Source organism: Triturus cristatus, chromosome 5_2 (genome assembly GCF_964204655.1).
Source record: "Triturus cristatus chromosome 5_2, aTriCri1.1, whole genome shotgun sequence".
Classification (NCBI taxonomy): Eukaryota; Metazoa; Chordata; class Amphibia; order Caudata; family Salamandridae; genus Triturus; species Triturus cristatus.
In genome coordinates this window covers 882,218,421-882,235,384 of record NC_140588.1, presented here as the reverse complement: position 1 = coordinate 882,235,384, position 16,964 = coordinate 882,218,421, and the positions used below count along the sequence as shown (strand labels likewise).

General features: G+C 46.1%; 1 protein-coding gene across 2 annotated transcripts in view; it reads right to left on the bottom strand.

Annotated features, from left to right (window-relative positions):
- MTM1 (myotubularin 1) overlaps positions 1 to 16,964 on the bottom strand; it is a 431,918-nt gene that overhangs the window by 290,524 nt on the left and 124,430 nt on the right. For both annotated transcript variants that reach the window (XM_085608013.1, XM_085608015.1), the window contains exons 4-6: positions 15,298 to 15,392; positions 5,006 to 5,113; positions 2,555 to 2,656 (exon numbers count right to left, since the gene is read on the bottom strand). In XM_085608013.1, coding sequence (XP_085464139.1) covers positions 2,555 to 2,656; positions 5,006 to 5,113; positions 15,298 to 15,392 — 305 coding nt within the window. The remainder of the gene's footprint in view (positions 1 to 2,554; positions 2,657 to 5,005; positions 5,114 to 15,297; positions 15,393 to 16,964) is intronic.

Genomic DNA, 16,964 nt, shown 5'->3' with positions numbered 1-16,964 from the left:
AAATTGATTGGATCCAGTTGCTGTGTTTACATACCAGATAATGCCCCTACAGTGTACCAAGCCATCTCTAGGTTGTATAAAATCTCTGAATCTATCCATGTAGACGAAGGAGACTGGTCATTGACGGGATGGTTTTGGGGACTGCTGTCCAGATGGTTTTAACCATCCTTTTCTCTTGTTGTCTTTGCATCCAGTGTGGTCCCGCCATTTGTAGTCTTTGTGCTACTATGTGTGTTCGGAGACCTGTCCCGAGAGAAGTAGAGAATAATAAGATGATGCTACAGCAACACCTTGATGACCTAATGAATATTGACATAGACCTAGATTCAGATTAACAGGAGTCTTAGGTTATTGGTTACGTAATGGCAAAAGGAGGGTCTGAGGTTCTGTAATTCTCGAGTCTGACTCCATTTCGTTCTGTGCCACCATTTTGTGTTGCCCTCACGTAGGCCTGTGAAGGTAGCCTGGCGAATAAAGTGGCCTGGCCTTCTTAGTTCATGTATACATTAACTAGGTTTCTTTTTGACTCTGAAATGAACTGTAAGAAACTGACCTCTTCACCTGAAACTGACCCCGCAAAGCCAATTTCCCTGATCGATCTTTGTCTGAGATTGCCAATCAATGTTCAGGACATCGTTGACTTTTAGTTTCCTTGCACATGCCTTATCTTGTTCAGCATCTGTTACCGTTTCTTTTTTTATTTTTCTTCATTACATGGGTTATACTTTCAATTATAGGTTTGTCCGGCTTGTGGAGATTGAATTTGGGACATTCCTAATAATTAACTTTTGGGTTGGGATACTGTAAATTGAGTTTTTGTTATGTGACACTTTGTTTGAAAATGTACCTTATTGGCTAGAATTTTGTGCAGTGGGTGTACATTTATAATGTGAATATTGGGTATAAAAGGAGACGTCTCGCCTTAGTAAAATGAGCAGTCTCCTGAGAATTTCCACTGTGATGTATTTCTAGGATCACTGTTACTAGCTGCAGGTAATAAACTTGGTCTCTGATGCCATCCAGAAGGATTCCATGTCTCTGTATACCAAGACAGGTGAACTCGAAGATCTTAGGTGTGCCCCTGACGCCACTGGGTTAAACCCCGGTTCTTCAACAGCTCCTACAGAACTTGAAACCTGCAGTTTTTGGGGGTGACATCCCCTGTACACTGGAGACACGAAGGGAGCTCCAGATCAGCGTCCAATGCCAAGGAATGAAAAGAAGTGAGTTCAGCGGATGGAAGAGGCCAATATAGGCTCCGCACGTCATTTCCAGAATGGCATCAGTAAGGAGCTGCAACGTGCCACCTTCTGGCGAGCAGAGATGCTGCTGAAAAGTTTCCGGGTACAATTTGACGCTCGGGGAATTCTCAAAAAGGTGAGGACTCTGCAGCTAGAAGTCCATCAGAAATGTGGTTTCTGTTGCATCTTTCAAATTCATAGTTATAGGGTCAAGATTTTTTTTGGGTGGAGTTTTATATACATCACAAACTAGACTCGAAGGTATCAGAGCTCCTTACATGAGCACCAGTTACATTACAGACGGACATATTCATTTTTGTTAGGTACAGTGAGATTAAGTGATTTGCCCAGAATCACAGACTGTTGAGCGTCCCTGCAGAAACTCGAACCCGGTTACCTGTCCCAAAGGTCGACCGCCCGAGCCGTTAGGCCACATTCTCTCCCCATGTGAAGAAAGGACTGATATATTGTATTTGCAAAGAGGCAAAGTAAATATCTTACACTTAGACACAATCTCCTCTACTCAATTATTTAAGATCCCCATTAACATCCAGAATAAGGAATACATGTTTACAAACCTGGTTTCTTCCGCTCGATGTGTGTGTGCGGACATCTTTTGGACTGTTAAAAGTAGGGCTGGCTTATGCTTGAATGGTAGGAAGACTATTTTACATCTAATTTGCATTTGTTCTCATTTAGTATCTGTTCTTAGGAAATGGTTAAGGATCTTATTCTTCAAAAATGCAGTCCTCTCCTGTGAAGACTGCACTGCCTTGTTATTTTAGAGGAGAAAGTCTAGGGGTTACAGGTTGTGTTGCAAAGTTTGTTGATTTTATGATGACTGTAATCTTAAATGTTACTTGATTTTGATGTTTGAGTGCCCTCATGATCCACTATTATCTGTGAATTTTAGTTTCGGTAATTCAAGCTGCTTACCAATTGATAGGGTTTTTTCTTAATTGAGTTTATTTGTTCTATACGTTAAGATTTTAAATTATTCAACAATAAATTTCATCTCAATTTAACTCCCGGGGTAGCTAAATTCTTAGTTTTCTGGACTTATTCCAGGAAACACTGAACCAAGAAAGACCTAAAAGACGACTCATAACAGACTTTTAAGCCTTGAAACATGATTGTAGTATGGCAGCCAGACAAATTACATTGTGGGATGATGCAAAAAATCTCCAAGGTGGACACACCCAGGAAATTATTGGAGTACACATAAAAAAAAATATGGAGGCCTCTCTTGACAGCAACCGATTGAGCAAGGACCTCGTTAACATGGTACAGAAGAGATGCCAATGTTTACTCACCAAACCATGAGAAAGTGGAAATGCATATTTTGTGAGAATTTCAAAGATGTCCCTTCTGCTGTGACCTTCTTGTTTCAGTGCAAACCTCAGATTTCTCATATCCTACAATAAGGACGCAAACAACATACTAAGAATGGCAAGGCATGAGAACGTTTATCGCTATGCATCATTTCGTCTTAAAAAACAAACAATCTGCAACATTAGGTTCAATCAATCAAGGGTTTACAAAGTGCGCTACTCATCATGGTAAATTTAGAGGTTCTGCCTCAGCACTCTCCTGATGTATTATAGATAATTCTTGAGAATCATTGCTTTTATAGGTCCAGTTATGTTTTCATCCTCTATATAAATATGACAAATAAGTCCTAACTCAACACTTCTGACTTCATGTGTGTATTCTAGCTGACACTGTTTGCACTTGGCGTGCTAGTGTTAGAGTTTATTGAAGGTTAAATTTAATTTAAACTACAGTATAGTACCCAATTTAGATCAGAGCCACTTTCAGTCCAAGTTCTAAGTCTTTATTTTGTCACAAAAGAGTCCATACGCACTTACCAGATGGTAACAGTGTACACTACTGAAAAGGCATTGCTTCTAGGTCTTCAACTTGACATATTCTGCCCATCAAACTAATCATTGGCTCAAACTAATCAACCGAGATTCCTCTGTTGCATTTGATACATTTGAAATGTATAGCGTTGACCCCAAGGTCAAATCTAGGAGGAAATGGTTGTGTACTCTATGTCTTTCCAACTATACAGGTTGCTTCTACTCTGCATCATTTTACTTCTTCAGTTGCAAGCTCACTTCCTTACTGGAGGGAATAGTCTAAGACCCATCCCTGGCTGACTTCCTCTTCTTCCTATCAATCTCACTGAGACATTTCATCACTAAATTTCTCCATCAACTCTCTACTGATTACAATTTAATTTCTTCTCCTCCCTCCACGTTTGGATGACTGACTTCTTCTCTGCCATCCGATACTGGATGGTTACATCATGATCAATACTCAATCTCATTAAGAACCACATCATCAACTTCCTCCTATCCACTGGTTTCAAACCAATTTAAAACCGATTTGCCAGACTCGGACCGCTGTTGCTCATTCGCTAGTAAACTTTAATAACAACTCTAGAGAAAAATGACACTATAGCCTAATTTTCATTCAATTCAGCTGCGCCAAGTCTCTGCAAATTCAAGTCCTCAGCAAATTGGATTACAACAACATCAGCATCCACCTCGGAAGCCCTCTAAAACTCCCTCTGACAGCTTGATGAATTTCCCAAAAGGCAGAAAGCCATCCTACTGGATCACTAGCTCTTATTCAGGAACTCGACTCCTTCTATGGCCTTGAAACCACTCCACTGTCACTACCTTATCTTTGATATCCCTGGGATTCTTATATTTCCATACCCCTTATTGTTTTATCAACCGTGAATCCTCCTATTCCTCAATGAGAATCATGAGCTTCGTCCTTGCATTCACCCCTCTCTAAGTGCTCGTACGAACCAGAGTAACTTGAAAATAGATCTCAAAAACAGCTCTTTCAACTAAATGAGCCCTAATGTTGTGTTTAATTACCACTTCTAATGCCTCTTAAGCAAATTATTTCATGAGCATTGTTTCTGCTCAAAGTAGAATATGTGCTGAAACTACAATCAAGGTCTTCCAATCTCTCAAGTCCAGGTTCTATCCTTGAGCCAGGCTTATGTACTCTCAAATACCATATAAAATCATTGCTACCGATTGATATTAGCCATGAACAGCATTTCGCGGTGAGATGTTTAGCTAATAAACACAAACTACTGCTTATTTTTAGTTACTCTGGATATACCCTTTAACAAATTCTAATCATAATCATAGTTTTAAATAAAAACTGTGACCCGGAGACAATGTATGCACATCCACTTACTTCAACCCTCATTCCACTTCTACTTATAAGTCAACCTCATTGCCACTAAACACCTAATGCTCAGCTTTGTTAAACAAAACACTTGACTGATTATAAATAGCCTAAACCTTATAGCTATAGTGATTACATTGCTGGGGGGAGGAGGAGACACTTGCTATATTGAGTTGACCAAGGAGTTAGTAAACCAAAACATTGCAGCACTATCTGTACAGCTGCTATATCTTTAAAACATCTGTGAACAACAGTATCTTGCCAGGAGAAGAAGTAAAAGATATTAGGCAACCAACTATCTGCTCAAGCATGTATTGCACCTTGCTATAACACTTTTAGACCAAATGCATGAGTCAAGTACTTAGTTTGCCTGTCAACGAAACCACGTGGTTGCCGTTTTAAAATCTCTATAACAAAGGAATGCTTCTTAAAAGCCAACATCTACATTATTTGAACTACAGTTTTAGGTCTTTAAAATTTAAAAATCAAGCATTACTATATTTAAACCTACACTACTTAGTAGGCATCATCAAGGTGCTGTATCTTACCTTACATGTAATGTCTAATCCATATGAATTTTCACCTTTACTAGTAACCCCTCCCATTTTCTCAATCCTTAAAATTACACCAAGGGGAACATCCAGCATCGCAGGTTCCTAGGGAACAGAAGAGAATTAATAACCATTCTGGCAGCCATAGCCTTCACCAACATTCTATTACTGTTATTCAACATCGATGGATCGCTATATCACTCAGGCTGTTATGCATTTATTGCCTCTTGCAATTATACAGGCAAAATATTTGTTAAAAGTAACTTGTCACATACACCTTCAAAAGAAGAAGTGTTAAAAGAGGGGACGTTTCTAATAAAATGTCATAGATTAGAGAGCATCTAGTGACCTAATCCAGTGCTTTCACTGGTACCAGGCTACAGGCTGCTTTAACTATTACTTCAAATGACATCAGCAACTCTGGTGTCCGTTAGAACCTTTCTAAATGAAAGGGTGCAGATAAAACTTCCAAATAATTAACACCACGTAGACTTATCCCTTCCAGCATTCAGGGTGAGAATGGGTAGGGGAGAGGACAATCCAGAATCAAGTTTTTATGTCACAGACAGGTAAAATACAAGTTGGAAATTGCCAAATCTCACAGTTTTGCTTGTAGACCGAAAACATGGTTGCGCTTCACACAATTCAGCTAATCAAAACTCTTACAAATTGAATGCAGAATGTTTAGATAAAGAAAAATCAGCACACTGAACGCAGTTAAAAGTACTACGAGGTCTAGAACATCAACAGGCATTTAAAAAACGGAGAACTGAGATAATTTGAATTAAAATAAAGGATAGGGATTAAACAAATGGATGGAGAACTGTTAATAAAAGTAACAGTAAAAAAACATTGAGGAATTCTAATAGGATGATTCTGGTGTACAGCTCACTAAAGCTCTACTAAGCGCCAGTCAGATCTGACAAAGGAAGCCTTGTGCTTAAATGCAAGGCAAATTCGGAGGATGAAGCTTTGTGCTGTGTTGACGCATTCCTTCTATCGGGTTCATCTGCAGGACAAGTTGGAGGCAAAGTGTAGCCAAATATTCAGCCTTAAAATGTTACCAAAAGCTCTCACTTGGCGTTTTTAGGTCGAGCCTAGCGCAGCGCGCATGCACTGCTTTATGGGGAGGCTTCTTGTGAGTACGCTAAACTTCTCCGTGACTTCTCTGTGTGTCTCTGACTCCTCCCACACATTGGATTGGCCTTTGTGTGTGTCTTTCAATAATGAAAGCACGCAAATGGCCAAAGGTGGATGCATGTCTCACCTCTTCTCCAAAGGTTTACTCCCATGGCGCTGTGCTCTCAGGAACGATCAGCGGCGCGCAGGGTGGCAGCTGCATTTCTCGCCGTCTCGTCATGGATCAGGTTACTAATTAAACACAGCACGGTCTTTCACTTTGGCGGCCACACTTGTTGTTTCGTGTGGGCTTATTAGTAATGTGACTTCTGATGGTATGCTTTTATTTTTGAGCAAAGTCGAAAATAGCTGTTTAAATTGGGCAACCTGTTTTTTGGGAGTAAGAAGCAGCAAACAATGTGCAATGAAAAACAATCAGCTTATCCACTCAACTACACTCGGCCATGCACAGTGTTATTTCCGACTCAGATTTGTCATTGCGTTTCAGTGACTTCTGAAGATCGTTTAAAGAGCAAATAATTCACGGTGGCTCTCTGGCTAATGATTAGTTTGAATGACTGATTGATCCGTTATTGGTTAAAGTAATTTTTTCAATAATATTGCTATGTTGGTAGTTTCGCTTCGGAGACTTGAGGGATCACATTACAGTTTTTGGGTCAATGGCTAAAGCATGGCGACGGTTACAGTATTTTAGTCATTTGCTATTTTCAAGATGGCGACTGGACATTTTGTGGGCATGGATGGTTTGTGTAACGTTGATGTCTTTATTGAAGAAGACCCTGGTCTGCAAGAAGAACCGTTGTCGAATTCTTAAGATTTGGAGTTAGCCTTTTTAATAAAAAGAAATTGGTCAAAATGTACCCAGTTGTTGCCCTTTTGCCAGTACAAATAGTGTTACCAGCCTAGATTTACAGGGCGTCGTTCAGAAGCTTGCAGGTGTACTGCCTTCAACCTGTATTATTACCACGTGGAAGCAAGCAGGCTTTAAATAGAGGATGCATTTGGGGGCAAAGACTCAGTATGTTTTGTTCTCTTGCTCTCAGCTTAAGTCCCTTGGCTTCTTTCGTCCTTAAAAGAAAACTTAAGTGTTTCTTTTTTATTTAATGAGGAATCACTTGCTACATCTCACTTTGACATTGAATATTTTTACAGCATCATAACATTGAAAACGCTCTCTAGAAAGGGGTTTGTTCTGGCAGTGCCCTAATCTAGGCTATTATGTGACTGTTTGGCCTCTGATCACAGCAGGATTGTTCGAAAATGTTGAGTGAGTGGGCATGCTAATAGGGGGTAATCTGCTGCATGGCTAAACTAATATGGTCCTAAAGGGGAGACCTATTGGCTATGACAATGCTTGTTATAATATTAGATGTATTCAGTAAATTTAATTGCCAGTACAGCAGTGATAAAACCAGCAAAAATAGCGCAAAACAGAAAATTAATTGTATGCTTACAGCAAAAGTTATTTAAGCAAGCCAGATTTGAAAGGCATAATCAAACAGTGAAGTAATTTAGAAAAGGTAATAAAATACTCTGCACAAGAAAAACAATGTGGGATCGGAAAGCCCGAAAAAATATGTGCATGTCGAGCAAGTCTGATAATAAGCTAGGCAAGCCAAAAGTGCTAACGTGCCAAGTAAGTTAAAGTAAGCCTGCCCCTCAAATAGAGCTCCAAATGTAAGCAATAAAATGAGCGTAAATATCAAAGCAAAAGAATTTTGAAATGAGCTATGTCAGAAAAAGAGCAAATGTGCAAATTGATCTAGAAAGAGCCAAATGAAAAATATAAGCGAATGCACCAGTTAAATGTACAATAGTAAAAAGATCTCTCAATGAACTGAAGTAAAAATGAAGAATTAATGACAAAAACAAATCCATCTATGCTGTTTTGAACAATGCATGTTATACAGAACAAACTGTGACTTTAGCATATTCTGTCAGCAGTGGATTTAGGCAACCAGATGTTACACAAAAACAAACATTTTCTTGCTTTCCATTCGTAAAGTCATATGTTAAAATACAATCTTTAATATTCTGCAAGAGAGGGGGGCGTGGCCAGCGCCGTAGGAAATGGCCGCTTGATTCCCGAGCTCCGCCAGGACCGTTGGTGTTTCCCTGAAATCCGTCCATAATCTTCGCTGGGAGGCTCACCCACAGAGCCCCCAGCTCCCTCAGGCCCAGTGCCCCTCGGAGGGGTTTATTGCGGACTCCTGGGCATCCCGGACAGTCTGTCAGACGATCGCGACTCCCGGCGGCAGCCCTGAACTTCACGCCTGGAGCCCCTGGAGCAGCTGCCTGCGCCACTCGAGGCCCCGGCTCCCGGCCTGCTGCGCGGTCGGCTGGGGACGTCGCCTCCATGCGGAGCAGAGATACCACTCCCCGGGAACTGTTGGCGGACGCTGACTGCGGGACCCTGCAGCCCCTGGGGGCCTGAATACTGCCGGCGCGGGCGCGGCCGGACGACTGCCTCAACAGGAGAAGGGGCGCAGCCATTTTCCCCGCTGCAGACTGTGGGGGAGCGGAGACTGGCCGGGGCTGGCGGTAAGAGGCTGGCCTGCGGAGCCACACGGCCGGGGGCTTCCGTCCATAGTCCCCAAGGGGGACCCTAACGCTGGCGGACTGGCTGTGGGCGGTGGCTTGAGGCCGAGGGCCCCCTGACGCTCATAGTTGGCCGTTGGGCGGTGGGACGGGCCCGCCCTGGGGCCCCCGCTCTGAGCAAGTCCAGGGGAGGACAGGTGGTGCATACAGATGCGCTTCGCCGTTACGGAGAAGACTGAGCTGGCGCTGCCCCACTGACACTCGGAGCACAGGCAGGCGGCGGAACGTCCGGCACCAACGGCATCAGAGCAAGCATGCGGCCTAAAGGGGGTCTTGGGACCCAGACCAACAAGCTGGACAACTACACGGTCGCAAAAACGCAGGCGCAGCCCGGAGGGGCTGTGAAGGAGATCCCCGGTCCGGCGGAACCCTCCCGGACGTCCATAATGGCGGCGATCCAGACCCTCGGCACAAGCCTGGAGGCAAAAATGGACAAAGTCACTATTGAGGTGAACCTTCTCCGGGCTGATTTGGGGAAAACCACGGACCAGGCAAAAACCAACGAAGTGGACATTCAAGCTCTGCGGGAATCGGAGAAGCGGCTGGAGGGCAGGGTTAACGAGCTAGTGCATCAACACCGGCAGCTGGCCTTACGGCTCGACAACCAGGAAGGGAGGGCTCGGAGGAGCAATATACGAGTGGTGGGTGTGGCGGAAGGGCTTGGAGACTGCGTGGAGCTCTTTATCGAGGAGTTGATTCTCCGCCACCTGAAACCCAAGAGACTGTCGAAGTTTTTCACTCACAGAGCCCCGATCCCGAAACCCAAGCCAGGGGCCCTACCACGAACAATTATCGCGAAAATACTTCACTATCGAGATCGCGACGCAATCCTCCAAGCTGCCAGACAACATGGCGACTTACAGTATGAGGGGGCCACGATTCGCTTCTTCCCGGACTTTACACTGCAGGTTCAACAGGAGAGGCGCTCATTCCAAGGGGTCAAGGCAGCGCTGCGAGACCGTGGGATTCGGTACATGATGTTCTTTCCCGCCAAACTGAAGATCACCACTGGCGGTAAATTCCTCTTGTTCACCTCGCCGGCGATGGCGCAGGAGTGGCTGGATGCGACTGGGACGGCGGGGGCCCCACGGCAAGACGGCACACAGTGGCGAGCTACAGGGCACCCCTCCCCGGGGTCAGTGGCGGGGAGAGCAGAAGGCGCTGAGCAGAGTCAGCGGTCCTGGCGTTCGAGATCGAATAGCCCCCGCTGGGACTCACCAGGCGACAACACAACGAGATAAGGCCACGAACGTGATGGGCACCACGGGAGGGCGGCCGGGATGGGGCTGGCCCACGTAGAGTTTCCTCGGTGGGCTCTCACCGGGGTGGGTTGGGCGACAGGCGCTCTGCTAATTGGGGTGGTGGGTAGTTTTAAACCCACGGAGCAGGGGGCAGGGAGGGGGGGGGTTGTTTTTGCAAGGGGGGGCAGGGATGTTGGGGACAGTTGCGGGGGGGAGAGGGTGGAGGGACAGGTTTGTCAGCTCTTTAAATCGCCTGCACTGAGAATACTTGCGGGGAGGGAACCTGGGAGGGAGGGGGAGTTGGGGTCTGTTATGGTCACTCGCACTATGTCGTCATGGAGGCGGCCGGAATGCCGGGGTGGTGGGACGAGGCACCTCACAAAAAGACGGATATGGCTAGGAGATGGGATGAAAGCCTGAAGGTCCTCAGCTGGAATGTCAATGGACTAGGGGACAGACTTAAACGCACCATAGTCTTACAATTCATCAAGCGGCACCAGCCGGACGTAGTATTACTGCAAGAGACTCACTTGATGGGGAATGTGTGTCAGGCTCTCAACAGATGGGGTTACACTCTTGCAGCTCACTCTGGCTTCACCTCCGGCTCTAGGGGGGTGGGGATCCTCCTGCGTCGCTCTCTTGTAAAACTGACCCACAGGGCCGCTTCACGGCTGTATCTGGACGGTGGGAGGGCCGCATTCTTAATCTGATCTCGGTCTACATTCCGCCCGGGCTTCAAACCCAGGCGTTGCTCCTTTCCCTTCCCGATGGTCAGATGATATTGGGGGGGGGGGGGACTTTAACGTGGTGGTGTCAGGGACCCAAGACAGGCGGCCCCCCAGAGACCTGCCCCGGGGGCAGAGGTGGATGGCGGATTTTCTGGAGGCCTTTGGGCTCACAGACGTTTGGCGCTTGCTCCATCCAACAGACAGCCACATTACCTTTTTCTCTGGGTCGCACCATTCCTTCTCGCGTTTAGATTATATCCTTACCTTGCTTCAACAGGGCATGACAATACGGGAGGCAGCGCTTCTGCCTAGAGGCATTTCAGACCACTCACCGGTCCTTATGCACATAACGATGGGGAACAATCGTGAGGGCGGTATAGTACCGATACACGCTTGGCACCTAAAACATGAGGACACCAGGAAGCAGATATCCAACTCGATCGTACACTACTTCGAGAACAATGTTGGCTCCGTTGACTCCCCTGTCACCCTGTGGGAGGCGTTCAAACCCGTGATTAGGGGGGAGGCGCTCTCAGTCATTGCGCTTAGACGTAGGGAGCGGCGCGGGCAGGTCACGGCACTTGAGGCAGATCTGGCGGCTCTGGAGAGGGAGGCATCGGACACAGGGGCCGGGGACGTCAGACACAAACTGCAGCTGAAGGCGGCGGAATACAGAGCGCTGGCCACCCAGGAGGCCCAGACTGTGGCTCGGCATAGGCTGGGTAGAATCTACGATCAGGGCGATAAAGCCGGGACACTAATCGTCTGGCTCGAGAAAAAAACAGGCCAGGAAGGTGGTGCCAGAAATACGCACCGAGTCGGGGAGCGTAGTTACAGAGCCCCGGGGAATAGTGGAACAGTTTGCGAGACACTATCAGCAGGTCTACAGGCGGGAGTCGGCCCGCCCGGAGGAAGATTCTATAGATCTAACTGATATTCGAATGCCTTCCCTATCGGATGCAGATCGTGAGGCCATGGATAGCCCGCTTACCGAGGACGAACTACAGCGTGCAATAGGAGACCTCCGACCTGGTAAGGCTCTGGGACCCAATGGCCTCCCCATAGAGCTTTACAAGCTGAAGCCTGATATCACCAGTAAGTATTTGAAACTAATGTTCGATCAGAGTAGGGAGCTGGGGGTGTTGCCTCGCGACCAGCGCATAGCGACCATAGTGGCGATACCGAAGGAAGGGAAGCCCAGAGACTCCTGTGCATCGTATAGACCGATCTCGCTCCTTAATGCGGAGCCCAAAATACTGGCCAAGGCGCTTGCCAATAGGCTCAAATCGGTTCTGCCCTCGTTGGTCCACCCCGACCAATCGGGGTTCATGCCCCATCGCAACACGGCCCTTAACATTAGGCGGCTGAACGGTGTTCTGGGACAGCGCCATAGACTGCAGGAGGACGCGGTGGTGGTCTCTTTGGACGCCGCCATGGCCTTCGACACCCTAGAGTGGCCATGCATGTTCGCAGTCCTGCGCAAACTGGGCTTCGGACCCCACTTTATAGCATTGGTGCGTCTTCTATATGCAGAGCCCCTGGCACAAGTACTGGTGAACAATAAGGTGTCTGAGGTTTTCGCACTTGGGAGAGGGACCAGGCAGGGATGCCCCCTCTCTCCCCTTCTCTTCGCCCTTTCCCTGGAGCCGCTCGCAGCCTGGATAAGGCAAGACGTATGCTTGAAAGGTATAGTTTGGGCAGACGGGTGGGAGGACAGAATATCCCTCTACGCCGACGACATCCTCCTGTACCTCTGCAGACCGCGCAGGTCAATAATTGTGGTGCTCGACATACTTGCCAGTTTCGGTCGCAATTCAGGCTTCCGGGTCAACTGGAACAAATCATATCCTTACGTCCTGCATGGGGACCCTCCGAGGCTCCCGGACACGTGCCCTATCACGGTGGTAGAAGACGGGTTCAAGTACCTGGGAGTATACATCACCTCTAACAAGGCCCTACTATATGATCGGAACCTTAAACCGCCGCTTAGTCGGCTCCAACGGGAGGCTAAATCCTGGCAGCACCTACCGCTGTCTCTCCTGGGTCGGGCGGCTCTGTTTAAGATGGTGGCGCTGCCGCGATTTCTCTATGCGCTACAAAATTATCCAGACTTAGTCCCTAACACCTACTTCGAGGCGATCGAGGCGGCACTGCGCGACCTACTCTGGGCCGGGTCGCCCCGACTCGCATTGACCAAACTAACGTTGGGGTGGTATGATGGCGGTATTGCCCTCCCAGACATTCGTAAATATTATTGGGCAGCCCACCTCTCAGCGATCAACCAAGGGAACGACCCTGCCTACGGTATGGACAGGTGGCTGCTCCCCGGGGGGAACTACGAGATAGCGCTCTACTCCACGCGGGGTGCGCGTCGACTCACTGGACCTACACTACACTCGGTGCAGATATGGCACATCGTTCAGAAGAAGCTCGGGTGGGCAGGAGTCCTTACAATGGCCACGCCACTTTGGGCCTCCGAAAAACTGGGTAATCTGGGACGCACCAAGGGCTTCCGTAACTGGGATTTGATCGGAATCTCCCAAATTAAGTATATCTGGGGCCCCACGGGGATTCACACGTTCGCCCACTTACAGGACACGTATGAGCTGGCGCAAACCGAATACTTCAGATACTTTCAGGTGCGACACTCCCTGCAGGCGAATATTTCACCTGCGATCAAACTACCACACACCTCCCCGCTAGAAGACAGATTACTGGATGGGCATATTCCGGAACACGCCATATCGCTTACATATAAAAAAACTCATCAATAACCCCCCCCCCCCCCGAGATGCTCCTCCCCCTTAGAGAGAAATGGGTGGCTGAGGGGCTGGAGATAGACGACGAGGAATGGCTGTATGCTTTGGCCTCCCCTTGGGAGGTAGCGATATCAGCCCGACTGCGACTAATCCAACTTAAGATACTACATAGAATATATATGTCTTGTACTAGGCTACATTTAATGGGGAGGGCTGACACGGTCCTCTGCAGGAGGGGGTGTGGTGGCACGGGTACATTCTTTCATATATTATGGGACTGCCCGAAGATTCAACGATACTGGAGAAGGGTGGTGCTGTGCATGCAGGAGGTGTGGGAGGTGGAGCTTCGCCCGGAGGCCAAGAGGTGTCTCCTCAATATATGGGAGCCAACGGACTTGCCCCCGAAGGGGAGGCTCTGGGTGACACTCGGACAAATGATAGCAAAAAGGAACATTGCCAGACTTTGGGGGAGCCCCCAACCGCCAAAACTTACAGATTGGCAAAAAGACGTGGACTGGTGTATGCTGCAGGAAAAGACTGTATGTGGCGAGGGGGTGCCCTCGGAAGTGGGTGGAGGTGTGGTCCAATTGGAACGATTTCAGGGGCGGCATTTGCGAGCCTCCGTCCACCGGGCGGGACACCTCGGAGGAGGTGTGAGGATCCTAGCGACCCTGAGGCCCCACGGGCTGTGGAAGGGGGCGCCAAAGTCGCATCACCGATACATAGGCGAACTTACTGTGCTTCACGCTGTGACCGGTTACTGGGGTGGGGGGTGCGTTTCGGTTGTGGGTTACGTACGATATCCTTGCACCGTGTTCTGGTTACGTTCTAAACAAATGAAAAAGTGTCCTTCATTATCCTCCTTTAATACGGGAGGCACTTGCACTTTATAGCGCCGCCGTACCCCCGGGTTGACGGCACTGGGCTGTGTAATATTCGAAGCTATACAGGTGTTACATGTTGCGCGGCCGGACCGGAGGGTTGTAGGCTGGAAGCTGTGTATCATGGAATGTTACAATAAAGGACTTTAAAAAAAAAAAAAAAATTCTGCAAGAATGCTCATTCTTGATGTAATGTTTTGACCAGAAGTAGAATAACGATAAAATATATTGCATTCATTCATTTCTTATTGCAAATTTCTTTGTACACATATCATGCTGAAAGGAAGTTTTACAAAATAAACAATAAAATAATGTACTCCTGCCAAAACACAGCAGACTTTGTCCTTGAAAGGTTTCATCTCGTTAGCTAAAGAAAAGATAAACGAGACCAGCATCGTCCAGCAGATGAAAATGTACATTATTTTCTATGTTACAGGGAAAGAAAAAACATGCACATTTATTTATCATGCACATCTTATAGGACTACAGTTTTAGCAGCATGAAATAAGTCCCAATACCTTTAAAATTGCTTACATAGCTTTCTTACTGTAATCGGATAATTACAGTTTGCCAATGGCATACTCGAAAAACAAATGGCATGGGCTAAAATCTAGGACTTCTTTGAAATCTAAGGCAGTCTGATGGACCCCCAGGCAGACACTTGACAGGACGTCCTGTGATGGAATCATCAGATGTCATGCAAAGAGGGCCAGAACAGCACCATATCAGCCGACATGAAAATAATGTACACATATTTATGGAATGATGATTTGGTAGGATGATTTTTTTGCAAAAGGTCTTAAAACCTTCTAGTGCCTTCACAGATCTTCATCATACATTTAGTACGGTTAATGCAGTGAGCATGGACACTAACTAGGTTCCTTGAAAAGGGAGTATACAATTACACATTTCAATACGTAACAATATAGCTATAGTACTCACCATTTCCTCACCTCGGAAGTACAGCCTATAGTTTGTGATGTAAATCCGTCCCTTAATGGGACCATTGAATGGGCACATAAAGGTAACATCTTTGTCTGCAACAAGAGAAAAATAAATACATTCTCAACTAGGACAAATTTTCCAAATTAAAATATCCAGGGTGAACACGTCCTGCAAAAATTAGTTTTAAAAAGAAAATCACATAAGATTATGTCAGAAAAACGGGCTTATAATTTCAGAGTGCAAACGCCTAATGAGAAGTTTGATTACTTTGGCTAGTTGAAGCACTGCCACTGATGGCACCAGGCAGGGGCTGCCTGTGGATCTCTGTCTCCAACATGCCAGGGCCTGTAAAGAATGTACAAGCTCTTAAAATGCAAATCCATCTGACAAGCTGAAAATGTGCACTTTACTGTAAAACGCTGTATTACACAGAGTAATAGAACTTCTAGATGGAAGGGGAATAAGTGGTCTAGAAGGATAGTACAAAACAGTTTTTTCTTTTTTAGTATGGCAAGCAAGTGGATCATTCAGAAGCAAGTCTGGCATGTGGATGGCCACTGGCATAAAAATCCACAAGTGACTGTAGAAAGAGTAAAGACTAAGGATTGCAAAACTAATAAATGCAGCCTGCTCGGAAGAGCATATTGGGTGAAACACTTTTGAAAATAGTATACCATTTTAACCACATCAATTTCTACAGGCAACGGGTGTGGAATTTAATAAAATATCTACTTGTCCAAGGGGCAGGTTGCTTCATAAATCTACTTATCCTGTAACAAAATCCACTTGTCCCTTTTGTGCCATGTAATGTGGCGACAAATTACGGCAACAATCTCATTAAGCAAGAGTTCTGATAAAGCCTCTCTAATTATGCCAGGGCTTGTACTATAGTAGGGTTTGAATACTAGCAATTCCCTTATGTTGTTACGTTTCTGCAGGTCTACATACTGGGGCTGAAGGTAGTGGTAAGTAATAATTCAAGGGTTGGAATGCCGATTTGAGTCTGTGCAAACCTACTAACTTGCATGTTTTAAGGGTTTTCACCAACTCTTTTCTAATCCTTTCCCATACTGAAAAAGGTTGGAAATGTACTCCTGGCAGATGTAAAACGTCCTCAGGTTTGGGAAAAAAAGTGGTTGGAGGAAAAGTGAACTTGAAACATTCCGATTTTCACATGAGAAAATCTACACAAGCACATTTGCTCATGCTAAAATGCAGTTCACAAATATTTTCTAGGAGTACTATTTCTTGGCCTACTTCTGTAAATTCTTGTGAATTCACGGAGACTGTATATATGCACTTAAAGCATGGATATATACCATGGATGCACTTTTGAGACTTTCTTTAATAATTGGGCATCTAATTAGGCCTGGGGTTAACCATGACCTTTTGTGTTTAGTAAAATTATGTCTCTCTCTCTCTCTCTCTCTCTCCCCTTCTCTCGGTCTATCAGCTGGCTTCACTGTGACAGTATTCTGCTCTATTACAAGGAGCATATTGGCACACAAAATAGTTTTGTTCAGTGCCTGGAACTGCTGTGGCAATGTGTGCTTTTTGAGACCAAAAACAGTGTTTTGCTTTTGCCAATGCTTGTTAGAATGGAGAGGGCCCTGCAGCTCCCACACAGATAAGGTTTTAAAAAAACCATGCCTAAACAAGTCACG